This window comes from Dasypus novemcinctus, chromosome 17 (assembly GCF_030445035.2).
Source record: "Dasypus novemcinctus isolate mDasNov1 chromosome 17, mDasNov1.1.hap2, whole genome shotgun sequence".
In the NCBI taxonomy this organism is placed as follows: Eukaryota; Metazoa; Chordata; class Mammalia; order Cingulata; family Dasypodidae; genus Dasypus; species Dasypus novemcinctus.
In genome coordinates, this window is record NC_080689.1 from 38,962,507 (window position 1) to 38,990,131 (window position 27,625).

General features: G+C 37.4%; 1 protein-coding gene across 50 annotated transcripts in view; it reads right to left on the reverse strand.

Moving 5' to 3' along the window:
- Positions 1–27,625, reverse strand: part of NRXN1 (neurexin 1) — a 1,214,286-nt gene that overhangs the window by 597,148 nt on the left and 589,513 nt on the right. For 44 of the 50 annotated variants that reach the window (XM_071208815.1, XM_071208816.1, XM_071208823.1 and 41 more), the window contains 2 exons: positions 13,820–13,993; positions 7,737–7,856 (listed from right to left, as the gene is read on the reverse strand). In XM_071208815.1, the coding sequence (XP_071064916.1) occupies positions 7,737–7,856; positions 13,820–13,993 (294 nt within the window). Of the gene's footprint in view, positions 1–7,736; positions 7,857–8,765; positions 8,793–13,819; positions 13,994–27,625 lie in introns of all 50 variants that reach the window. The other 6 variants (XM_071208829.1, XM_058278523.2, XM_058278520.1 and 3 more) reach the window with 1 other exon arrangement.

Consider the following 27,625-nt stretch of genomic DNA (forward strand, 5'->3'; position numbering starts at 1 on the left):
TAACACTCAAGTGAAGAAAGCAAGAAATGTATTCTTTCTTTTTCACTACATATTCCATCTGTTTCTCTCCCTACAGGGTCATATGTTATGTATTTATAAGAAGCGTTCACACCTACGCGAGCAGTTTCCATGGTCGCTGTCAAATGCAGCCTCCTCTTTGTTCGCGACCCATTTTCCTTTAACATCTGTCTATATCAGCTCATCCTTTTATGAAACTTGTGCCATTCTGAAATCATTTCAAGTTAAGAAACACCTTTGTACTTCCCGCCTGTCTCACCAAATCCTGGGGAGATTAAACCTCACACTCTACCGGCCAATATCTGAGAGATGTGAATTTAGATCATTAGAGTCATTAAAATACTCTTTATTAGCTGGTGCGAACACTGTCGTTGTCCTTATGCTGCTGTAAGATGCTCCCAGGGAGGTGAAACACTGCACAGCACCAGGAGGAGACCATGACTCCTCTCTAAAAGAGAATCCTACACTTTTTATTTGCTAGTAAATATCATTAAAGATACAGAACGTTTTTTTTCAGGGAAGGAAAAAAGATGACCGGATAAGTGCATTTTCTTCACAGTAACATTTTTTTTTCTTTATGACTTGAATTATTCTTTAATTCAAGCACAACATTATTTTTATCTTGACCTTTTTCTGGACTCTCTGAACATTTCCCCAGAGCTTTCTTTTCCTTCCCTACAAATATGAGGCGCACTTGGTCTTGACGATTAATCTCACAGTGACTTTTCAGGCCTTGGGCATGAAATGTATTCTCTTGGGATTCCCCCATGTATCTGTCAAAGACCCTCAAAGAGCATGCTGCTAACCTCTGATTTCATTTTTTCCCTGCCTCAACAAATGTATAGAAAGAAAACTTCGATGCAAGCAACATAATGAAACAATTGGTACACATCATTGGCCAGCACAATTCTGAATCTCAGCTGCTCATTTCCCATACTACACATCGTGAATCTGTTAAGGCAAAAGAGCCTTGGGAAATATTTTGCCTGATTTCATTAACGAATAGTAAGTTATTATTTTTGAGAATCTCAGAAAGGCTGTCAAGGGAAAATCAAAGAAAATTCCCATATCGCTTTCATAATCAGTACCTTTTTGCATCAAAACTGGAAGTTAATCACAGTATGCTTTAGACAGCTGACTGAATTCTTAACTCATCTTTGGAAGTGGCAACTGAGGGTTTGAGGGGAGTGATATGTTTCATGCAATATAATTCTTAAATCTAAGTATCAAGAGTCAGGAGAGGATGGGAAAAATTACACAATGTTAAATTGTACTCCCTACTAACTTCTCTAGCAAATTTTGCAGCTGGAGAATTTCAGCAGCACTGACTATGACTCTATAGAGAACATGGACCTGGAGGTAGATGCACTTAAACTCGAATAGTGCAAATTTACTAGCCATTTCAGTGCAGACAAGCTACTTAATCCATACCTCATATTCCCATTTATAAATTTAAAAAATAAGAATTTTTTGAAGAATAAAAAGAAAAAGTTTATAAAATGTAGAGAACATGCATACAATACATGTTAATACTGTGATTAGCATGAAGATACTTTGATGGGCTCTATATGAAAATATGTTGTAGTCCTTCTCATACACTAGCCACATTTATCCAGAGCAACAAAGGATATAAACAATCTGGCCTTACAACTACTCCCTTCCAAACCCCACTCATAATTAAATTCTTTTAAAATAAAATATCCATTTCATAAAGTCAAAGCTTAATTATTTTTAATCTCATAGAACTTTAAAAAATACCCATGATAAGTTGGTTCCATAAAGTGGGAGATGTATTTAACTTTTCACTCTCTTTACATATTCATTTAAGTTATTTATGGTTTATACTTACTTAATATTATATCAGACTCTGAGGATTCATCATAATTAATCTCATTTTGTTCACAAGGGCTTTCAGTGTTTCACTTTTGTTGAAGGAAATTCAATTCAAAAAGAAGTAAAGTCAAAGACTTCAAGTTGCAAAAATTGCCACCTCCCATTAAGGCAGTATCCCCACCCTAGCATGGATTCTGCACCTGCTGGGTTGCTATGGCTGGAAACGAAAGTGAGCATAACACACTCACACAGAAAGATTATCCAGGCAGAAATTATAATCATAGATCCCTTTGAAATATCATCTGGAAAGAATAGGAACGATTTCAATCCCTTAAGGATGCTTAACTGAGGTGATTGGCAAAAGCTTCTCTCAAGGGAGTCCCAGCCTACTTGGGCTTTGGAAGGGTATGACAACACAGTATTACTAAAGTTATGCCAACATCTGAGGCCTCCTCCACATTTACGTAAGACCAGAGATGAGGGGAGCTAACAAAAGAGCCAAGTCAATGTCCAGAGAATCAGAGTCTTAGGCAAGCAAGAGAAATTAGCAGGGAAATCTATAGGCAAAGGAAAGCTTTCCTTTTTGGCTTCTGGGGCTCAACTTGGCAGCATTTACATAGGGTAAAAGGTTACTTAGAGTTCTGGATCATCCAGCTGCTGAAACAATGTAGGGGACTAATCTGGGTAATCACAACATGGCAACACTTCACTCTACCCCACAGTTTTAGAGAGTTTTTACTCCCCCTTAAGTTTTCTTATTAGACACAGTTTAACACTATCATTTAGTTGCTTGACTACAATAGGAAAAAGTCAGTGTTTCCTTTTATGCATTTCCTTTTATGTTGTCTATCAACAACAAGAAGAATAAAGATAGACTTGTATAAAGTAGTGAAAGACAGCATTTAAATTAAACAGTGCATTTCTCAATCATATATTATGATTTCCTTTTTTCACTTTATTTTCTGCCTCAGTATGAACAATATTTTAATCCTTTGTGGTTTAACATAAGATGAGTTTGTTTTATGTTTCTCCCATCGGTATTTTTTCTAAGGCATTATCAGTATGTGTTGCTTATGAAGGCCTTAAACAACGTAAGGGCTGCCATTTAGAAATGCTGGAGTTATTCAGGGTCAATGGGATTCATCAAACTCAGAAGAAGGATCAGGTTGTAGACACCGCTAATTGCTAAATTTTGTTCAGCCCTAAATAGTATCACCAGAAAACCAGCTCATAGCTTAATACTACTGACAGCTCTAAATGGGAGACAAACAATGTTACTTGGATCCAAGTATTACTATATATGTTATGATTCACTTCCAGTAGATCTGATATTGATGCTCAGACAATGGATACTGGATTGTCTTTTCAAACAACAAAAGAAGATGAGAAGCACAGCTGAATATATTTTAAATGTCATGGTAACAAGTCACAGTCAAATGTATTCCATATTTGTTTCAGTGAACATTGATAATTTGCACACAAAAGAGATGATAAATTCTTACCAGAAAGATTTTCTCTTGGCAAAGTCTAGAATTCTCAAAAAAAGTGTCCACACCCTTCTAAGCTATCACGCCAAAATAACAGCACTATGATATATTATTCCCTTATGGTAACAGATGCTGTTGAAGCTGAACTGTAATTTGGCACACAACATTTCTATACTAATGTAATGTGACAATGTTATTATGTTCCCTATTTTCCATGTGATCATAGCCATATTCATCTTCTCCAACCTGACACTGCACTAGCTAATATGGTTACACTGTATTCTGGATCACGGGATGAAAGCAGGAAAGGAGTATTGCATAGCACAATGGTTTAATGATGTGTGTATATGTGTGTGTCTGAACATATGTGCATGAAAGCATGCATGTGGTAAAGCATAAACAGGTGATATGTAGATTTCATATAATGAACGTAAACTCTTAGTGCAGACCTGGCACATAGCAAGAGCTCAATAATTGGTTACATCCAAGAGAAAGTTCACAAATAGCTACAGCCTAATGCACATTATGTGTTAAGTGCAATAAATACACTGTTGCGCTAGGATTTCAGAAGAGGAGAAAAGTAATGTCCAGGTTAGAGGACCCGAAGTTTCCACAGAATAAAACATTTTAAGTAGAGAGAAAAGGACATTATGTTTTTACAAGCAGAGAGAGTAAAAGGGAACATATTCCAGGTGAAACAAGTTTATTCCTAGGTAGAGAAATTAGTACAAGCAACGGTGAGCAAATTGGAAATTTTAATATTGCTCAGAAAACCATGAGTAAGCTAATTGGCAGCGGCATGCCATATGGAATTGTTTCTATTATAGATAAGTCTGGAAATGAAGTCTGGGATCAGACCATGGAACTTTGTGAACTCTAAATGGATGAATATGGAAAATACTGGTTGCCCCTGAGAATATATAGAAATCCTTATGCAAGGATCATGCAGCCATTCAACAATGATATAGTGAGTCACTATTACCACTTACTTACATGCAGCATGCTGTAGAAGGCAATGGAAGCAAATAGACTTATAGAGACATATACCAAACATAAGTAACTATAAAGTAGAAAGTGATGGCTGACAAAATAGTATGAACAAGGTTGTACAGGAGGTTAGAGGAGAAAAACTACCACTTCTGGTTAAGGTAGGGGGGTTCTTAACCAGGTGCCTGTGAGCTTGAATTGATTCAAAACAACATTATTCTTGTGAGTTCATGTTGATGTGGGTGTAATATATTTATTAAATAATACATGGTATAGTGTGGACTTAGTAAGGGGTCCATGGTCTTCAACTGACTGGCAAAGGGGTCCTTGGAACAAAAATGTTTCAGAGCCCCTGGGTTAAGGGAATTGGGAGGAACTGGTGACACTTAAACTAGAAGAACAGAAAAAGAGAATGAATCTGATACAGAGGCATAGGCTGGCTTGGAGGAGAGAGGAATAAAAAGTAGGAGATTCAACTGAAGTTTTTCTACAATGAGCCAGACCAAAGATACTGGGAAGCCGAAACAGGGTACTGACATGCAAGACGTATTGAGGAATTGAATACACTACACCACACACGGAGTAGTTGTTTTATCAATGAGCAGATCATTCAGATGGCAATTTTTCAGGAAAGGAAGGGCTACAGAAATGCATTTCTTTAAAAATAGCCTTTGGTATTGCTTTGGAAATGCCACGTTTTTTTGAAGGATTCCTTTAAGTTAATTAATTAATATGATTTATCCAACATCACATGAATAAGCATTCCCCTCTTCCCAGTGTTAATTATATCTCCATGCTAATATAAATAAAATTTGCTAGTTAGTTTAATCCACTGTATGAAGCTTGTTAGAAAGCTAACATTTAGAATGTTTGTTTTGGGGAGGGGCTTTCATTGGCAATGTGTTCTCTCTCCTTTTAAAAAGTTCCCTTTCTCCTTTTCTTTTGTTTTTCATGCAGTTGTGAGGCTGTAGTCACAGTATTTATGGATACATACCAAAGCTAGGAATGATAATTCCACTAAGAAATGTAATAATGAAATGCCCTAAATAGTTTCAGTGAAAAAAAAAGTCAACCTTTATACAGAACATGTTGAGGAACAAAAGAAAAGGACTTTGTTAAAATCCCAGCAATCACACTAATTATATTGGTGCAAATAATAGAAAAAAAAAGAGATGTCTATTTTGATCAATTTAAAACCGGAAGAAAATGTGGCATGCTACTTCTATTGCTTTATTAAGTGGACATCTTCAAAGTAATAGTTACTATTGTACTTTCTACAAATTATGGTTGAATGAAAGTAAGATTTGCTTTTAGATATTGATTCGTAACTACATGTCCTCACCACCAAAACTCAACCTATGAACCAAGAAACCATTTCACATTTCCAGAATACCCACTAAGAGGTAATGATTTAATCAAAATGTATATATTCTGAGAGCCCTCCAAAGTAATTTTAATGCTGATTTGTTCAAGAGGTATATCAGGAGATACATTTATTGAATGACATTTACCTTATTTACAAGAAAATAACCAATAGCCTTATCATTGACATCACTGTTTCTATCACCCAAGAGCAGCACTCAGATAATTTTCTGTAAAAATGAATCGAAGACAGCAAGATACTTAAGGTTGGATCTTGATGTTCCCTCAGAAAATGTCTAACAAATACATACAGAAAATTATATTCTTCATACTTGACTGGAATATGAGGGTACACAGTCTGACACAATCAAATGGTAAATGTTTTGCAAAGCATGGAAACTAGATTAATCAAAGTTTGGCAAAGAAAGTTTTTCAGCAAAATGAAAAACATTTTCATACAAGAAAGCTTTCTCCGCTACCACACATAGTCATACATCTGTCAGGATCATAGTCAAGATTAAAAACTTGTCATAATAAAATCATAACAAATTTTCACTCGTCTGATTATCCTTAAAAATAAATTTATGTCATTCCTTTTCTATGTCATTTTTTTCTCTGGGGTGGAGCAAATACAAGAAGTTACTTCTATATGCATATCTATATAAATATAAACATATCTTTATTGAAAGTATATTTACAAGCTTTAAAATTTGCTTTATGTACATACAAGTACTTATTAGACTTTATGTAATTTATTTAAACCCAAAAGGGGTTATTGTTTTTAAAGTATGATTTGATTTGCAGAAATACAGTGCTTATGAATATGTGATGGTTTGAATACTCATTGACTGTTGCAAGCTTCTTGTGATTGGTAGCATGAAGAACAAATATTTTTCCATCTACAGTGGCATGACATTAAAGGCCTCTTCCAGGTACAATTTTATTTTCTATCAGGTCACTTTTTTAAAGTATTTTGGACAAGGTCTGAAAAGATTTGGTGAATTGTACTCTATTGCTAGGTGGCAAAAATTCAGTTCAATGGACTATTTCAGTTTTACCCTAACTTCTGCAGTTACTTGAACATGAAAAGAGTCACAAATAGACAAAGGTCAAAATGAACAAACTCTAGTCTTTCTTTAATCCACACTTAAGCCCAATTTCTTTTGTGAGGCCTAAACCTTCAATCATCACATCCCTAAACCCATCATCCTAGAGCTTTTCTTAAATGTTACCACATTTACGATATAAGGCATGTACTCTATTCTACAACCAGGAGGCTTTGTCAGGAATACTCTCTCAAAATAGCAGAAAGCAATTGTGTGTAAGAAATCTTTCTCATTTTGATGAAGTGCTATAAAGCAAGATCTGTTTGAAAGTTAAGAAACAGAGCTTCATCCTATATACCAGTTAATTCCGTCTCAAAATCCTTGCTACTATCATATAGATTATGCACAAGCTGATAAGCCATGATACAAAGTGAATGCTGTGTTTTATTGTCATACTTGTTTTGTTTTGTTTTGTGAAACTAAAAGAAAAAAATACTAGTGGCTAAAATATAAGGAGAGTACTTGAAGAATACAGTTGAAACACATGGTTTTCAAGGTGAAAGGCAAGATGGGCTTAAAGAGATGTAGAGAGAAAGAAAAACATATTGAGACCAGTCATTTTTCACTTGAATGACAGCTTTCGAGATGCAATGTTATGAATTTAAATATTACTTAACATCAAACAGTATGAAAGGTCTTTAAAAATCTAGGGGAAAATTCTCACATTTAGGACTGAAAACATTCTGTCAACAAGGTGACTATTAGTAATAAAAAATTACAATAAATAGTTGAAAACCAAAGAATCACCGTGAACATAGCATTTAGCTATTGATATCTTTGATTAAGGATTAGGTACTACAAAAATTTCCTTTCTGTAGAAACAACTAATTCTCCTGGTTATGACGGTTGAGCTTTCACATGATAAGAGGACTCCCAGTCCTGGATATCAAGCAGTAACTAGAAGCAACGACAAGAATTGGCCTGTGCGCGGAGAGGTACTTACGGTCATTGCAGAGAGGCCCGCTGAAGGAAGTCATGCTACAGTCACAGCTGAAGCCATCCCATTGCTGTAAGCACACACCTTGATTGGAACACGAATCCTCTTGGCAGGTTGTGCTGGGCCCTGCAAAACAATTCAAAAGAAACTTGGGTTCTTTAAAAAAAATCAAAAGTGTCTTGTACATGAGCTAGATCACATATAGTAGTTGCCAACACCTCAAATTACAAGGCCAAACTAGTTTTCAAAGTACTAGTTCACACACCTGAATTAGGAAGAGAGAAGCTGTAGTAGGAAAGTTTTCTGAAGTTTCAAATATAGGATAAAATTCATTATAATCATAACGTAAACCGACAAATAGAAAGCAAGCACGGAGCTTCTACAGTATGATCATGGTAGCAGGTGATCTCATTCCAGCGTCAATAATTCTCTCTCACCATTTGGATTTTTAGGAAAGGCATGGATCTCCTTAACTTCCAACCAATGAATAGAGACACCATGAGACATGGAGAGTATAAATTCATGAAATTGAAAATAACTGAGGAGAGTTATGCAAAAATGCCCCAGAAGTTCCAGAAGTTTCCTTGCACAAACTATGGATAAAATTATGATTACTGGTGTTTTGGATAGGTATGTTGGCAAGTATCAATTCACATGCTTTAACAATCTCATGCAATTAAACGTAAAGTGAAAAACTCCGTATTAATGACATGCCCCCATTTAACACACAAGCGAAAAGAATGCTAGTCTATTTCTAAAGAATCATAACTAGAACACTGAAAAACAAAGAACTAAAAAAAGAATGATCAAAGCACTAAAGGCAATCACTATACAAACATATTCAAGACTGAAAGCCTTTATGTAAACTAGGCTACAAAATGAGGTTTCTTACACAACATTTACGAAGGGGAAAAAAAAAAAAAGAAATCTGAACCCAAACAACAGTTACTGCAAAAATATAAAAAATGTTATTTTTGGGTGTCCACTGTGTATTATGGGGTTTCAGTCTTGTTTTATACACACAGGGCTATCTACCTTGCAAGTCAGCTTTCATCAATGCAACTTTGTCAGCAAAATAAAAAAAAAAGCAAAATATATTAAATGTTAGTAAGCAATACTGAAATGGGGGCAAACACAGAAGAAGGTTCAGATTCAAAAAGCATGCAGCTATAAAGAGGGAGAGAAATGCTATGTAGAGCAAACAAATTAATACTAACAGCCATAAATTTTAGACAAGCCAAAAATGAGAAAGCAGTAATTTATTAGTATTTTACTATATGTATATGTGTGTGTGTGTATATATATATATATATAAAAAATGGTTATTTGCATCACGGATATCTAATGAAGGCAATTAAAGGGGCTTTTGTGTTAGTCCCTCTCTAGGAAAGATATGACTGCATTACCAGACTGACTCTTGCTTATTGGACGCATGCAGCAGAATTTGTCATGTGCAGATACATGTATCCTATGTGTATCCTATGGTCATTGGCTGGCCAATTATCCCTTTCCATTTTTCCCACTAGAACTTTTATCTTGCTTTTGCAATTAAGGCTTAACACTGTAATGCCAGGCATTTGCTGCCAACAGCTGGACTTTAGGGTGAAAAGCAAACTATCGAAACTTCCTTATCATTTGGAGTCGAAGAAAGAGGAAACAGCAGATGGAAAACACAAACTACAGTATAATCCCTCGTGAATAAAATGCCTTTACAAAACTTTACTGTGGAGTGCTTGTCCTTGTTTTTACCAGATTGGGTATATATGCTTAAGGATTCCAGAGCTATTTATCTGTTTTATATACTTTAATAATTGTCTTCAACTCCTATGAACTGCCCTGTGAATGCCCAGTAAAACCTAAGGACTACCTTAGGTAAGGAAGAAAAGAGAATACAGTGCATCTAAATAGCTTTAGAGTATAAATTGAAGGTATTTTCTAGTAAACACATTTTTAGAAGCTTTATGAAAATATAAAAATATATACCAACCTAATTAAATGCTATTACAGTGAGTGTCTTTGAGGTGCCTGTTTAGTGAATAAATTGGAATTATATGTAATTAGCTTATCTGTGTATAAATGGATGTATTTGCAAAATGGCTTTTTAAACATGCTTCTTACAATCACATTTCCATTACATATTTTCTCAGTAAAGACATTCTTCACAGATAAAGAGAATTTATCCCAAACCATGTGAATTTCCACAAATTCAGAAACCTTAATATTGGAAATACTAATTAAAATAATAATCGGCATAAAAACAACAAAGACAAAATAGTAGTAGTTGCAATTACTATTTTTACTGATGAGGATCCTAGAGGAACTGAATAGGTATACCAGATTTTGTGGACTATCATATAAAAGAACTAAAGTACCATTCAATTGCTCAGCTTTTGTTATTCCAATCTGCAGATGTAAGTGGTCTATGATCTTTATCCATGGCATTAATTGGAGACTGAAAAGCATCAGTATTTAATAAACTGAAACTTCTTAGAGCAACATCCTTTGGCACATTCCTTCCTTCCTGGCCTGAGCAAATACGCTGGGAGTAGTGCAAGTCAAGTTTGGATCTGGTACAGTTTTAAGTGATTGGCTATTTTCCCAGGTCCCTCACCTGTACCAAGAAGGAAGGAGCAGGCATAAGAACTGAAGACCCAGGGTTTTGTTTTGCAAAAATTTTCAGAAATGCAACAGTTAAATAACATTCAACTCTAAAAATAGGAAAACTGTGATCCTAACAAAACAAACCTACACATATTGTAGGGCAGAAACTCAGAGAACTTAACAGGCCTCTATGTGAGCTTAACGACATGGTTTATGTTATTTTTTCATTATCACAACAGTTTTTTTTTTTTTTTGTATTCAGGTATTACAAGAGAATGCATGCACATGCCTGGCAGATGCAGTTTTCAGAGTACTAACCTTCTAGAACAGTATTTAAACATTGGGAGGCATGTGTACAAGATAAAGCCCTGAATTTCTTTTTCCCTTTAGTTACATAATGTTCCTTTTGTTTTATCACTGAGTAAAATTAGGAACTTACAAGGGCATTTGCATTAAGTGATTAAAAATAAGGATATATCTGAAAAAGAAAGCATGATGAAGGCAAAACTACAGTCTCTGAAACCAAAGAACTGGAGAGAAGTGTTTAAATGCCTGAGCTTTCTAGCACAGCAAACTGGGTTAGAACTGACATCATCATCCACTTACAATTGTGTGACCTTAGGCAAGTCCCTTCACATCTCTGAGGCTCAGTTTATGACTCTAAAATCAAAGGCACTCATAGCTAATTTATAGAGTTTAGAGGATTAAAGGGAATAGCATTTGTATACTTATTGTCACTTGTGCTAAATTAACGGTAGCCTTTATAATTAGATAGCAAAGTATTTCTGCAGCTTATGAAGCAGTTCCAGAGTGGAATGTTATATGTCTGTGTGAAGAGTGTCTGATTTTAAAATTTTTTCATCTATTTTACAATATAAATTAGGGAAATGATCTTGACTTACTTATTGAGCTTATTTGATTAATAATTGATTATTGGTTGATTATTGGCTGTTTTTCGTATATGAGCAAGTAAACCAGCATCCAAAGTAGTAGTTCTCAAGGTGTGATTCCCTGATCCAGCAGCATTACCTGGGAACCTGTTAAAAATGCAAATTCTCTGGTCCCACCCCAGACTTACTGTAACAGAAACACTGGGGCTGAGACTCAACAATTTGGACTTTAACAACTCTTCAGGTGATTCCTAGAACCTAAAGTTTGAGAAACACGAATCTAAAGGGACTGTGACAGGGTAAGTCCCCTCCGCTAGCTGGGATGTGGTGTTTTTTGGTTTGTTTTTGTGTATGTGTGTTTTATAGGAGGGCCCGGGGATTGAATCTGGGACCTCATACATGCGACACAGATGCTGAACGACTGAGCTGCACCCACTCCCTGAAACATGTATGTGTTTTTAAAAAATAAAATCAATTATCATTATTCACCGGAATTAGCCAGCAAGTCATCACTGAGGGAGGACCAACAACTTTTTGCGTACAAATGGCTTGGAGTTATTTGTGGGCTTTGTTGAGCAGGAATGATGAGAAATCTTGGCAAGATATTATTTGAGTATGCCAAACATACACTGTATTGTATTAATATGCAAGTTGAGTAATTCTAACATGATTTGGAACAACCATCTTTACATATAGGATTTATTTGGTATCCAGAATTTGATTACTAATCCTAAAAAACATGTGAATCTCATCAGTTTCGCCTGTGACAGCCACATCTAAAAGATTAGTCCTAGGAACCACACAAGAGAGACATAATCATAATTTAAAAGTTGTCAACCTTTGTATTGGAAACAAAGAATCAGGGAAGTGTCAGGGCAGCATCAGGGCGGAAAGGCAGGAACACTAAAATTCTGAGAATAAAGGAAAAGGGGGTAAATGAGGGTGTGAATCATTAAACTTCAGTATTTTAATCATCCCAGCTGAGGTAAGGAAAGAACGAAGGTCACAATCTACTAAATGTCTTAAAATGTTCAGATAATTTAAGGCCTTCCAAGAGAATGTGTAATCAGTCCAAACTGCTTGCTAGATTAAGTTGGAAGACAACACAAATATCATTACTGCAAACATCCTTCATCAGGACATGTCCCTCCTCTCAGTCTTCCCTTCCACCCACTCACTGATAGCTGTTGCATGTGCTGTTGGGGGGTCCTGTGCCTGGCTCTCTGCCTTGCTTTCTGTCTTGTGATAAGAAGTCATCTATTAAGCAACTTGCAGAAAGGTCTATTTTTGAAAAATATTTTCCAGAAGAGTTTGTTGTACTTAAAAAACAACAAAAAAACCCCACAATTGTACATGTTCTCATCAATTATATCACCTCCAAGAACCAAAGTTATGTTCCATGTTCTCCTGTCCATCTGCTAGAAATAATTTATTCATTTCATAATTTTGTTTCCTTTATTAAATTGGTAAACTCATGCAGTTTTTGGGTTGTTTTTTGTTTACTTATTTAATTAAAGTTTGTTAAACCAAAATTTGAAATTAAGGAGATAAATATGGTGATAACGCTAAAAAAGAATTGAACAAATCCTTCCTTTAAACAACCTTAGCTTTTGATATGATTGAAATGCAATGTGAATTTCACCTAACTTTTCAGGGAAACATATGGCACAGAGAGAAAAAAAGAATTTTCAAATGTTTTATTTTCCATGTAGGTAGATAATTGCTAAATCTAATGGCATCATTTTGCCTGAGAATATATGATCTATAAACTCTTTGGGATAGGAGTTCACATTTCTTTCTTTTTCTCCCATAGGAAATTTCCTTATGAATCTAAAATTTTCAAAATAGCCAAAACTGTATTCAACATTAAAGGAGAAGCAGCAACATAAAAAAGAACCACAAAATTCAGGATAATGTGATTAAATTACATTTATGGAGGGAGAATTGGCTCAAATAATCTGAGGTGTTGAAGTGAAAATTACCTAAAATGAAAGTAGCAATCAAAAAGTACTCTTACTGATGTCAGTGTGATAGAGAACACAAAAGAATAGGAAGATACTTGAGCACATTTCTGAAATATGGAATATTATCCTTAGATAATACAGGAAACCTATTTTTGCTAAAACAAACATACTATACGGAAGACACTCTTGTCAGGTAGACACAAATCAAATAGTGACAAAAAATGGGGATAGTCTCTTATTATGGGCCACAGCACAGAGATTTTAAAAAATGGTCTTGAGTTAATTAATACTTGCTGGAATAAATATATTTTTCTGAATACCATCTATTAAATTTTATACAGCACAGATTGCGGAACTGCTTAACATCCTAATCAGGTGAACCATAGAATGTAAAGGAGCAGAAAATAGCAGGATCCATAAATACAGCTCCCATTTTACTTAGGCATTAGAGTAGCCTTGCAAACAAAGCCAGGGAAATTTTAAGATTTACGGGAGGAAAAGTTAAAAACATGAATAAGCCCTAAATGGAGGTTTGACCAGTTGGCGGAAATGAACTTCATCAGCTTGCGAGATTTGTTTTCATTTACAGGGTGGAATTAGAATTATTTAGAGTGTGACAACAAAGATCCAGTACCTTCACATCCTCTCTCAATCTGTCCATTGCAGAAAAGAGCATCTGAGATGAGGTCTGGAAGCCGTCCATTTAAGTCAACCGAGGCCAGGCAGCCTTGAAAGCCCTCCTTGGCGTGGACTAGTTTCGGCAAGGATTTGTACGTTTCTTTAGCCACTCCTCCTATGTACAAGTCACCTGTGGGAAGATCAAAGCCTATGTCAAAAAGTAACATGTCAATGGCTTTAAGCACACAGGGCAAGTGGAAAGTAACACTGAGGTTTATCTTTCATGAAATCAAGAAAGAAATAAATTTATAATTGCATATTTTCCCGAAGGAAAAACACAATAGACGTGTTTGAATAATGTCTTAAGCATTAGTAGATTTTTCTAGAGGCTGTTTCCACAGAGAATTAAAGTGGTATGATACAGTGTGGACAACTGGAAAGTATAGGGGCCATGTAGTTGCTTTCTCCTGCATTAAAGTCCAAGCTCGGTTACTTACCAACTCTGTGGCCTTGAGCATGCTGTTCAGTTTCTCTGATCATTAGTATACTCATTTTTAAAATGGGAACAATAAAACCGATCCATAGGGCAGCTGTGAGAATTTAATGTGATAAAATATGGGAGGCGCACATCACAGTGAAAATATATAGCAGAAACTCAGTCAACAGGAATTATTAGTATTAAATCTACCTTCTGCTTAGAGTACTCTGGGTTTTTCAGAGAGTCAGAAGTTCAGCAAGTTCCCTCTAGTGTCTAAAGTCACCATCTGCGTTATACTTAAGCCCATTATCCTTGCTTGTACGTATCTTATTCACTAACTCCCTCTCATAAAGGTTTATAGATACGTGACGATCATGGCTTCTTTCAAGGACTTCTGTTCTAGGTAAAGTTACTCCTCTATGTTCTCTTTTACAGCACTGCTTTCAATTCACTATGTTTTTCTGGTGTTTGTTAACAAGTCATCAATTTATTTTTCCATTTTATTGCAGTTTCTAACGGAACATTCTGTTCTACTTGGTCATCTTGATTGGAATGATATAATTTAAGAATACCAATCTCAAATCCTTGTTGGGAATGTCGATCCACCAGAGGCACTGAACATTCTTACTCATGCTTACTGTTCATCCTCTGTATCTGTTTCTCTTTTTGTCTTCTCTTCTCATCTTTCTCCTCTAGGATTCACCGGGATTGGCTGCTGGGGACCATCATCTTGCTGCATAACTCACTTGTGCGGGCACTTGCTCACTGTGCGGGAACTTGACTTGCTGTGTGGGCACTCGGCTCGCCACGGAGGCACTGGTTTGCCATGCAAGCACTCACATGGGCACTCGACTCACCACACAGGCACTCAGCTCGCCATGTGGGCACTTGCGCAGGCACTTGGCTCACTGCGCGGGCACTCATGTGGGCACTTGGCTTGCTGTGCAGGCACTTGGTTCACTCACGGGCACTTGGCTCATCGTGCGGGCACTGGCTTGGTGTGCAGGCAGGTTTTCTCTTCTTTTTCACCAGTGGGCCCCAGGGATGAAACCCAGGTCCTCCGTTACGGTAGGTGGAGGCCCTATCACTTGAGCCTCATCTGCTGTCCCCCCTTACATTCTTGATGCCCACCTGGGCCCCTGTGTTGCTCTTTGGGTATTTGGGGTCAAGGAAAACTGACACAGATGCTGGCTGATGTTCACGTTGCTTGTTAAGCCATGAGCTAGCACTCATCAGTAATAAGCTAACCTATTAGCTTTTAAGTAAAGTCATACCCCACATCAAACATTTCTGAATTGTGTTAATGAGTACATTAAGATACAGAGCTATCTGGTGCCTTGCTCAAAGTCATTTCTCTATAAGAACTGAAACTTGGGTCCCTTGGCCTACTAACTATGATTTGCACTAGGATGCCACTGATACAATATAATTTGTACTTAAAGCACAATGTGTTCTTGTTTCCCCACCTCTTAAATAAAAAGAAACAACTATTATCATTTAAAAAATAAAAAAGTGGAAAAAAAAGCTTAATAACAACACTTGGAGCTAAATAAAAAAATAGAAACAACTATTGACTACTAATCATCATCCTTAAAATTGAAGCATAGCATTTTTTGTTCTGAGATGGAAAATATTTTTGAAATATTAATTTTTCTCCATATATCCTTTGTCTCAACCTTTCCTCTCATTTAAATTATAAGTCTTTGTGTTTTAGTGTCTCAAAGAAGCAATATGGTTAAGAAATCAGATAATTAGGTAAGAAAATACATTTATCATTTGAGTATTTGAGTATTAAAAATCAACCCTCTCTGAGGTATATAGTCAGAAGAGTAAATTTTACTTCCCTAATATGGGCAAGCAGGAGAGAAAGTTAGAGGGAAAGCAATGAGTTCCAGGGAGAAATAATATTTTGATTTAGGTCTGAGCTCTGGTTGGTGTCAAAACTTGATAGATTTAGGGGACAGAGCAAAAAAGATCTGTGCTCATTTCCTCAGGAGAGCCCAAGGGCAGCAAGGAGATCCCTGAGAAGAAATGGCTGCATGGTGGATTTAGACAACGGGGGGCTTAGACAGCCTCACAGAACTTTCCATTCTCTGCTGTAGCGTGATGGCAACAGAGCAATTCCCAGAGTGTCACAGAGATAGCACAAAAACAGACTGACCTGAAGGGGCCATTGTATAAAGAATGAAGAATGCTGGTCAGCAGTTCAGGAGAACCTGAGTTGTGAATACAGAACACTGGAGAACAGCTCCCATGCTATCTCCTGCTGCCTCACAAAAGATTGGTATAATGTAACCCCTCCTCCCATACTTTAGACATTGCCCCAGGAAAAGAAGGGAAGTTAAATTGCCTGAGAGTATATTTTTACTAATTCGAAGAATCAATGCTGAAAATAGAAATCAAGTTGAGTTAGAGGAAAATGGAGTTGCTGTTCATGCATATCTGAGTTTGTGGGCTGAGACTTATACTGCTATATGTCAATTATCAATGCAAGGCAATGCTACCTACATGCATTTATTAAACTATTTTTTTAAAGGAAATTTCAGCTTTTCTTCAGGTATAATTAATATTGTATTAGAGAACAGTACGAAGTTGAATGAAGAAATTCTTGGCAGTGCTTCAGGCTTTATAGATGTAGAGTTTACTACTGAAAGTTAAATATGGAATGCTATTATGTTGATAACCTATCATCCTCTTTCTGATTGTAACCTTCTAAAGAAGAGAGACAGTGCCTTTAATTTACTTAATATTCTCCCACTTTGCCTAGTACTGGGCTCTGAGCACAGTGGGCACTCCATGAATACTGTCTGTTAGCTGATGAATTGAGGTACCAGTAGAGAAGAACCAAGCAAGAAACAAGAATTGAAAGGCAGCACTTGGGGAGAGAGCTAATTCTACAGTGCACTTCCTTCCTTTCCCTACTTCCAATCACTATTTCTATTTTTCCTATTAGCAAACTTGCTTACCTGAGCAACTTTTTAAAGCTTATTGAAGAGAGGCAATCTTTCCTCTGCATCACTAAAGAGCAGAAAATATCAAAAGAAGCAGTGCAGAATACAAGCTTTGAGTTTGGGTTTCTAAGTAGGAGATTCATTCTCATTTTCATTATTGCAGCTGCACTTAGCATCACCACTTAGTACTGTCTTTACCCACTCTTCGTATAGTAGATAGTAGTCTAAAGCCCTCAGTGGATTGCCATACGAAGAGAACAAAGGAAACCCTTAAGTGGCCTGAGCCTGGTGTACCATTACCACTTCATCAAAGATGCAACTTCTCCTTTTGATCCTGGGGGTGATGAAAGGAAAATGGCCCATTAGCAATAATGGGGCCTTGCAGGCAAAGCCCTGGCCATGCAAAGGAGGATATGCTTCTTAATGACTCCGTGTACAGACAGAACTGTAATGGATACCAATAAAAGCCAGCTTCCTACAGACTTAAAGCCAACCTGTTTCCCCTTCCTGAAGCTAAGAGCAGCTGATTTTATACATATTCTTTAAGTAGGTCATGCATGCAATTGACAAGGCAAAGGTAGACTTGTGACATTGTCAGTAGAAAGTGTAGAAGAATACTTTTCATCTCTAGCACCATTTACAAATAAGCACTGTGTATCTCTCTGGATTGTTATCTGTGGAATGATCCTAGCTGGTATTGCAAGCATCCCTTTTCCACAGTAGGGCAGTAACAATAGGGAATAACGAGTGCACAGGGTTTTTAGTTAGCTCTGGACAGAAACCCTGGCTCTGTTGATTACTGGCTGAGTGAGTGCAGTAGGCACATAATGTTACAAAATTTCTCTGAATGAGATTCTTCATCAGGAAACAGGATTAATAATGGCTACCTCACAAGGCTGTGAGGATTATGGAGAATGTACAGAAAACAGTGGTATGTAGCATGTACTCAGCACATATGTTACCTGTGAGGATGTGTCAACTGTCTGCTACTTCACCTAATTCCATATGTGCACTGAAAGGTACAAGAGAGTGAGAAGTCCGACTTGTTTTCCCAAAAGTTTCTAGTACAACTGGAATGACCAGATGACAAATTTGCCAGTCTCTCATGGCATTTATTTTACCTGATTTAATTTAGTCTTTTGGGTATGCTTTACCCTATACCAGAAGCAGCTCAAAGGGCTCCTTTGACAGCAGCATCTAACCTGGTAGCATAAACAGGAAAGAGTTTAAGACGTATCTTCTAATTTGATATGAACAGATTAAGAGATAAAAGAATGCTCTGATGCTCAAGAGCCAGATTGCAAAATTCAGGAGAACTGTGCCTTATGAAATCAGAAATAAAGGCTTTTGTGGACTGAGGTTGTAAGGTGGAACATCATGTAAAAGTTGAGGCCAGGAGAAAGTATAGTGTATATTACTTCATAACGAAATAAATATTGGCACCAGGCATGGACACAGATTAGATGTAACATGGAAACAAAACTGAATATGGCACTTAAGAAAGAGGAAAAGGCCAAACTTAGCTAGAAGAGAGAAATTTTCAAAGGGGCAGTGGGTGATAATAGTAGATAAGTCAAAGGAAAGGCTTGAGAAACGTGATGGAATTTTTAAGTACTTGCCGGAAAAAAAGAACATAATGATAAGTCCAATGAGTTAAGCTGGGAAACTGGGGAATTTGGAGCAATAATAACTTGGAGAGGAGAGATGAAATTGCATTTAGCATTACACAAGTTGAATTTGAGTAGGATTGTCCTATAGGGATCCAAATATATGAACCTGGGACTCAGGGAAGAGAGTATGGGGTTGGGAGGCATGGCTTGGGAGCCATCCACCAAAAGCAGATAGATGAAGTGGTGTAGAAGTTTTTTTTTTCTTCTTTAAAAGAGGAAGCATAGGCAATTATTGCAGAGACTCTAAGCTGTGCCTTACAGTAGCAGAATGCAAGTGTCAAGGTATAATTAGTTCTTTGACTCAGCTTTCCTGTTTATTCATATATACTTGTTTGTGTCTTTTAAAGATCTCACTTTCATTTTAATTAAAAAGAGCACACATAGAAAGGACAACTGCTTTGTAGATTTGGATAGTTAAAACTCGAGGAAAACTTAAGAAGGCAAAGCTCTTATATGTGGCATTTGGGAAAAAGCGAAGCCTTACTTTCCTTCTGGCTGGACTGAAGAAAGTACAATACTAGAAGCTTCTCTCCAAGAGGTATGGTTCTTGGACAGCAAATTTTGGGGCAACTCTAATTTTTCTCTCGATTCTTGTCATTGGCTGGTAGAAAGAGTACAGCCAGCCTGGGCTAATTTCTGAGGGTGATTCAGGAAGAGAGACTTCCCTTATCCCAAGGAGTAATCACCTTGGTATCCAAAATTGGTATTAATTTCTTTAATTTTAATATTTTATTGAACAGCCATGAAAGAATACTTCTAAGTCAGATTTGTCCAGTACCCTAATATTGCTATTCTTTGGGAGACAAAGTAAATCTAAATCTCTTTTATAATAGGAATTCTATAAGATGGAAGAATATCTATAATCCCTGGTGAACAAACACTAATTTATTTACTTTACTTTTCTTTTTCCCCTGTGGAGAAAATTGAAGTTACTATTTCCTATGACTACTGAAATAAGCGATAAATTACTGAAAGCAAAAGCATTGGAGGTTGTTAATATTTCTCTAGCACATTTGTACTTAGAAGAGACAAATGGAAACTTTTATAAGAAATCATAAATAGAATTGAACAACTAACATGATCCAAGATGATATCTAAGTTCACAGCACACCCAATATTCAATATTGAAATCAAAGGTGGCAATTCAAGTAGGTGTTTTGCTGAGATACAAAATCTGTCTTTTAATAGGTTCCAGGGTATATATCCTCTATGACTAAAATTATATTCATTTTAGAAACATTTTGCTGAAGAGATGCTCAGGTGTCATAAGTTTAATTTATTAGTTGTCCTTTAACTTCCTTATTTCTTGGTCTTCCTTGGTATATAATGGGTTTAGTCATAGAACAACCTATCATCAATTCTGTAGGAAATACCCACAAATCCTTACCTTTAAAGTTTATCCCACTTTCACTAACCATCATTTTCCCACTCCTACTGGAAAATACTTCTTCTAGACTTCCCTGTTTCATAACAATCACATTTCTAGTTTCCCTTCTATCCAAACTGAGATTTCAAAATCATTTTTAACTCTCTTCTATAACTCACATATCAGGTTCAACTATTACCAAGGACTTATGACTTACCTTTGCCAATACTTATGGCATTTGTCCCCCCGTTTCCATTCCCTTTTCCTGTCCTTGTTCACCTTTCACCTGTCTACCTTTCATGGAATAACTGATTATCTAGTATCCTGCTTTCTATCCCTTCTCATCAACATCACCATATTAGTCTCCTCATTGTGTTCAGATTTCTTCAAGTCCTCCCTCTATCTTCTAAATAAAATACACTAGCAGTATTCAAGACTTTGAGTAATCTTTCCTCAATACTTCTGCCTGCTAGAGAACTGAAATATCAGCAATCATCAACTCATACCATAATCTTCAAATATCATTTTTCATTTCCTCAATTTTGTACTTCCATGCTCCTCCATCTTTGTTTACAGTACACATAATAAAAGGATTTCCTCTTCCAATGTGATATTTCAAAACTATATGCAATTTTGGGGGCTCACCTCAAATTCAACTTTTTTAATGTGCCCCCGTTACTCCAGTTCTATGTATGATCTTTGAACCCCTATAATATTTTGAACTTCCTTTCTGATGATAATAATTTCTTTAGCAGTATTCCAGTTCTTTGTGTGAATGTCCTACTTCCCCATTTGTTTATACATTTGTTTTAAGAAATGCCAGAGTTAAGCATTCTTATATTCTTCTTTTAATTTGCTAGGCACTCAATAATTTTTGTTGCCTTGTCAAATGAATGGATGAATCAGTAGTTAACTTTCAATAAATAATGATTAAACAATAAGACTTACAGAAGATTTTATGGATCCAACACACATATTTGCCCCTGGTACCCTCCACCTGAGAGATCAGGAATGGGCTTGATTGTGAGGTATTTTCCTTCTACTGGCCCCTTTCTTGACCATGGAGGTGAGCCAGGAAGCTACTTAAGAAAACCGATGCAATGACAAAATTTTCTCTCCTGATAGAGTAATCTTTGACCACTTTCAAATGATATTTGCTGAATTTATTTGTGGAGAGAGGCAGAGAGACAAAGATAGGGGTGCAAAAACAGTTTTGTGTATTGATGGGTGGTAATGAAAATCCACTTACAAATTTTCTTCTGCAGTTAAAATACGTGCCACAATCGTGGGAAATTATACTTCAGCCTGCCCTGGCCCTCTGTCTCACTCTGCCATCCTCTGTGCTGCCCATATACAAATAAAACCTGATTAAGGTAGCCTCCAACGGTGCAGATACTTCACAGAATCTCACCAGACTCATCCACTCTGTCTCCCTGCTGTCATGACAAAGAGAGGTAAACATTGTCTATGGCAATAAAACAGAGCCAAGCTAACTTGTGGCCTCCTGGTGCTCTGCATAGCGAATTTGTTGATCTCCAACTGTACTTTCTATTGGTTTGCAGATGTCATACTTCATCTAGCTTTTGGGCCAATACTCCTGGGATTAGAATCATGATGTGAATTCCATGTGTCCAGCTGTCTGGTCAAGTAAGCACTGGCTTGATTATTACTGTGAGGGTAGTTCATGGATTTAAATCATTAGTCAGATGATTGCATTTATAGCTGATTACATCTTCAATCAACAAAAGAAAGTGCCTTCAGCCATACAGAAGTTTCCTCATCCAATCAGTTGAAGGCCTTAAAAGAGGGAACTGATGATTTCAGAAAGAAGAATCTCCATCTGTGCTCCAGACAGGTAGCTTCTAGTAAATTCATCATACCTTCAGCAGAGCTCCCCTTTTGCAGCCTGCCCTACAGAATGCTGACTTGTCAAACCCCACAGCCACAGTGAGCCAATTCCTATAATAAATCTTTTAATATTGACATACATATATTATGTTTTATACATATAATATATATAATATGGCACCTATAGCTGAATGGATATATATATATCCATTCTTTGGGTCCTATTTCTCTGGAGAACACTGACTAATTTGGAGTCATTCCAGTCTGGAATAACTCTTGGCTTTTTGCCAGCCACAGATGTTCCTGATTCTACAGGAAGCTCCCACGTCCAAAGATATATTGTTTTAGCTAAAAAGACTTTGACTATTTAAAAAAAATTACTGAGTCAACTGAATGAAATGCAAAGAGCCCTGTCTGAGTTAAGAACGGGCCACTTCACCACTTTTTGAATACTTGTTTACTTGGTAATCAGTGTGAAGTATTGCTTAGGTCAAAACTTGAGAAGACAGCTATGGCTTTATCATTATAGTAATATCTGACATTGGTGTAATGCTTAAAGTTAAAGAGCACTTGTGCATGTGCAGTTTCATTTGGTGAGCTCCAAAGGGACTAAACAAGGTTATCATGGACACAAGTCACAGATGAATAAACTATGGCTCTGATGGGCTGTGGGACTTGCTCTGGGCTACCAAGCCAGAAAATGGTAGGACCTGATTCGAAACCAGATCTTCAGAAACTCTGTTTCACTTAATCCATGCTGGTTCACACATTGCATACTCTAACTGGCCTAGTTGTACAGCTCCACTATCACAAAATATAGGAAATTCCTGGAGAGACTTGGTCAACTGTGAAAAATAAGAGAAATAAATGGTAGCAGGGGACCAAGCAAGCTAATACAGCTTTCCCAGGCAATGGGAAATGCATCAGTGTGCCAAACTGAGTGATCTCATGAAGATAAAAAGCCAATTTGCTCTCATAATCAGAAATATTGGGTAATGAAATTCTGAAGAGTTAGGAGAATTCTTTTAATTCCAAAAACAGATTTTTATTTATTTATTTATTTTTACTTTTCAACTGTTTCCCACAGAGAGGTTAATTAGCACCTGTGTGCACCCACAGCCCAACCTAATACATTATGACTGTGCTGAGGGGTCTCTAAGTTTGAGTTCAGACCTTAACATTTTCCTATTCTAAGCCTATGAGAGTTAATATTGGCATTGTATCTACAGACAGGGCAGCAAAAGCTTTTAAGAGTTTGAAGTTTCTGTTTCTGGATGGAATTTTGAAGTGAAAATGACCAAAGAAGGACACTTTTTTAAAAAGTATGACTCTAAAACTTATAACACAAAGATAAATTTTGTTTGTGTTTGGCCACACCTATGGAGATATACGTGGCAAACCATTTTCTTTTAAACCCACTCTATGCTGGTGGCAATGTGGCAGATAGGGTGTAAATTCAGGCACATAAAAGCATACTGAGCTACCTTCATCTTATGGCCTTGTAAATTTACCTTAGGCAAAATCAGAGTACAAATTTTTCAATTATTTTCATTTTTCCCCATTTCAGTGACAGCTGGTTTAGATACCCTCTGACATCCCTTAGCAGAAAACAATCTTCTCACCATTTGTGTCTCATTTCATCCCTCATGGAGTGATTCTCTCTGGGCCTGTGTCTGGATTTGCAGATGTTCTCAACTCTGCAAATACCTACCCCTTACATGTGCATTGAGCCTTGGCCTGAATGTTGCTTTTGTCATCCCTTTGATTCTCATAATAACCCTTCAAAATAAGCAGGGAAGTTATCATCATCCTCACCTGATGAGTGTGCAAACTAGCCTTCCGGAGTGTTGATACCTGCCCAAAGCAATACAACCCTTTCAAGGAGAATAACATTGGAACCGAAGCCTCCTGTTCCCAACCTACTTTTTTTCCTATTGCACCACACTGTCTCCTGTACTTACTAAAGACCTTATCAGTGTTAGGACTAGAACAGGTGGAGGAGTCTAGAAATAACTGGTCTGAGAATTAACAGAGATTTATAACTAGGGGACCAGTAATAGGACCTATGCAAAAGTAAGCCTTTTCTGAGCTTTCAAGTATCCCTATTTAACAGGTGGTCTTTCTTTCTTTTTCAAAAATGAACATTTATTTTGGGTGGGGAGCATCTAGTGGTGAACAGGGTAAGTAGAGAAGAGCTGCTCTTTCCCACAATAATGGCCTGTTTAATGCAGGTCAAAACAATGGCACCAGCTGTCAGTTTAGATACACAGGATAAAAGAGATTAAAGCCACCAGTGGGCTTCCGGAGCACTTGAAAGGACAACGTGATACAAAGCACACAAAAGAACTTTGCAGACATCTCCATAGAGCTTCTAAAATATTATGAGCTTCATAGAGTCCAATAAAAGTCATTTTTTCTTAGTAACTAAACTTTTCCATTTTCCCCCTTCTAATAAAGAATTCCTTCTGTGCCTGAAAGATGGATTGTTCCCAATAAAGGCAGCAAATCCACCTATAACAGCGTAATTCCTTAGAGCATATCTCCAAATACTGTGTTCATTTAATATTTAAATTATTCTTAAGGAGAAATGCAGATACTTAAGAGCAAGGATATAAACGGAGGTCAGGGCGGTATAAGGGATCTTTCTCCAAAGACTAGGAAATGGAGATCTTTAACAGTTGAATGGGCTAGCAAAAGCCTGCTTCTATGAGCTGAAGACTGATTGATAGGCTAACTCCCAATCATCCAACCAAGTATTATATTTGCATGACACTGCCATAAGCACTTTGAATACAAATGATCTATCGAACTCATACAATGGACGAGCAGCAATTAAAACTGTTAACTGTAATGGCTGAGAAGGATACCACAGGCTAAGGAGATAGAAACAATATACAGGGACTACACAAGGCAAAGAGATGCAAAGAGCATGTGGAAACATATCATCTTGCAATTACCAGAAGTGAACATTTCAGCATTATACAAATGTAGAAGTTTGAAGAACTAAGTTTTATATAGGGGAGGAAATATTTTCTTTCATTTTAATCCCAAGATTAAAAAAAGCACTATATTCTTCTCTAGACATTCAAAAGCAATGCCTAATAATAGGTTGGCATATATATAGTAGTAGTATTTTAAAGCTGCTGGAGACAGCTAGAGAACTGGGCTTGAATTCTATTTCTACCACCTAGTGCTGTCTGAGAATAGGCAACTCACTTAACCTTTCTGAGTCTCCATCTGTAAAATGGGGGCACTAATACCTCGTCCATCTAATTTCTGTAAGAATTAAGAGATCATACTTGTGAAACAGAGCATCAAGAGTGAAGTTTTGTCTCAAGGGCCAAAACACAAGAGCTTTCAGAAAACAATGTGAGTATGCGACAGACACAAAATTTACAAAGGTAGGGCGGCGGACTTGGCCCAGTGGTTAGGGCATCCGTCTACCACATGGGAGGTCCACGCTTCAAACCCGGGGCCTCCTTGACCCGTGTGGAACTGGCCCATGTGCAGTGCTGATGCGCACAAGGAGCGCATGCCACTCAGGGGTGTCCCCTGCGTAGGGGAGTCCCACACGCAAGGAGTGCGCCCCGTAAGGAGAGCCGCCCAGCGCGAAAGAAAGTGCAGCCTGCCCAGGAATGGCACCGCACACACGGAGAGCTGACACAGCAAGATGATGCAGCCAAAAGAAACACAGATTCCCGTGCCGCTGACGACAACAGAAGCAGACAAAGAAGCAGCAGCAAATAGACACAGAGAACAGACAACTGGGGTGGGGGCGGGGAAGGGAAGATAAATAAATAAATAAATAAATAAATAAATAAATAAATAAATAAATAAATAAATAAATCTTTTTAAAAAATTTACAAAGGCAGTACTAAAATACTAGTCCCACAACGAATGAGATCCTACAACCTCTACAGTCTCAACTTCAGCAACATCAAGGACATTTTTTAAAAAATCAAAATATTTTTGAGGTAGCTCTTACTGTACAGTGAGTTCAGAGTACTGCTGCCTAAAGCGGGGCTATATTTTAGTCCTACACCTAAGGAGAAGGTTCTTGGGAGGCCTCTTGAACATGGCCTTGGGTTCTGTGCAGTTGGGGGATACAGGACTGGTACCTGTCATATCAGCAAAGTGTTAAACAGCTTGCCACACCAGAATCAAAATGGGAACATTTTGAACTGGCTGCACTTCCAGGGCTGTTGAGGCACATGAGGCATGGAAATATCTCACGGGCATAGATGTAAGTCCCATGTGCGTGAAAGCAAGGCAGGTGGGGCTGCCTGGAGGCTGAGAGGAGCCCAGTGGTAAGAGTCTGTGTAGCGAGAACACAAGGCATCCTCACTCCACAGGGGTCAAGGTGAGAAAGCTCCGGCCCAGGAGCCTCAGGTGAACCCCAGAGAGCACCGCGGGTGGAGGCGTGGGCCTTGGCATCACATGACTCCCCGGTTTGCAGGCTGGGGAAGGCCACAGCAGCAAAGGGCAGAAGCTGAGCATGCCCCTTCTCCTACTGCCAGGGACGGTCCAAAGCGGCTCTTACCCAAATCTGGAGTTTTGATTAAGAGCTTAGATTGGCCATTTTTAAAGTTTTGAATTAAGATTGTGTTTTATGACATAAAATGATTTTAGAATTGTTTTAATGTAAGCCCAAATATTTCCTCTAACTTGGGGCATGGTACAATTACCCCAACACCATACATTTTTAATGGACGGTTTGAGGTAAAAAATAATAATATTGTGGCTACATAAGTAAAATTGATATTAAAATAGTACCTACCTTGTAAACTCCTGTGAGAATTAAATGAGCTCTCTTGTGCAAAATATTTATAACAGTTCATGGGACAGGATCAGCTCTTAGAAATGGTTGAAGGAGTTATTGTTACAATTGAATATTAGATCACTGCAGTTTGGGCGAGACGTCTAACTTTTCTAATCTTTACCTTAGTTTCATAATTTGAAACGTGTGGCTAAATACAGCAATCTCACCAGTTTGTCATGAGAATTAAGAGATAATATATGAAAGTAAGATATTTACAAATCTTATTAACGGGTAGATGATAAAGAGGAGGAGGAGGAAGGCAATGAAACTTACCCAAGGACACACATTTTAAAAATGGTAGAAATGCTATTTTACCCCATTCTATCTGACCCCTAAACCTGTCCTTAATTACAATGCTATATTGCTTCTTGCTTAATCCTTAAGAAAACTACAATAATTAATTGCAAAGGCAAAGAAAAGTCTCCTTTAAGAACAGACCCAGAAAACCACATTCATGTGGCATTCACATGCAAACCTGATTGGCCTAATAGAGTTCCTAAGTAGCACTGAAAGCAGTCTCAAAGGTATGAAAATAAGGGGCCAACAAAGGCACTCCGTCATAAAAATGTACTTTCCTACATGCGTAAAGACAGCAGAACTGACTCTGAAACATCTTTACAGTGCTTTGTCCTAAACCTACCAAACTTTCCCATTTGAACCATGGCTCACCACCTTCAGAGGAATTGTTCA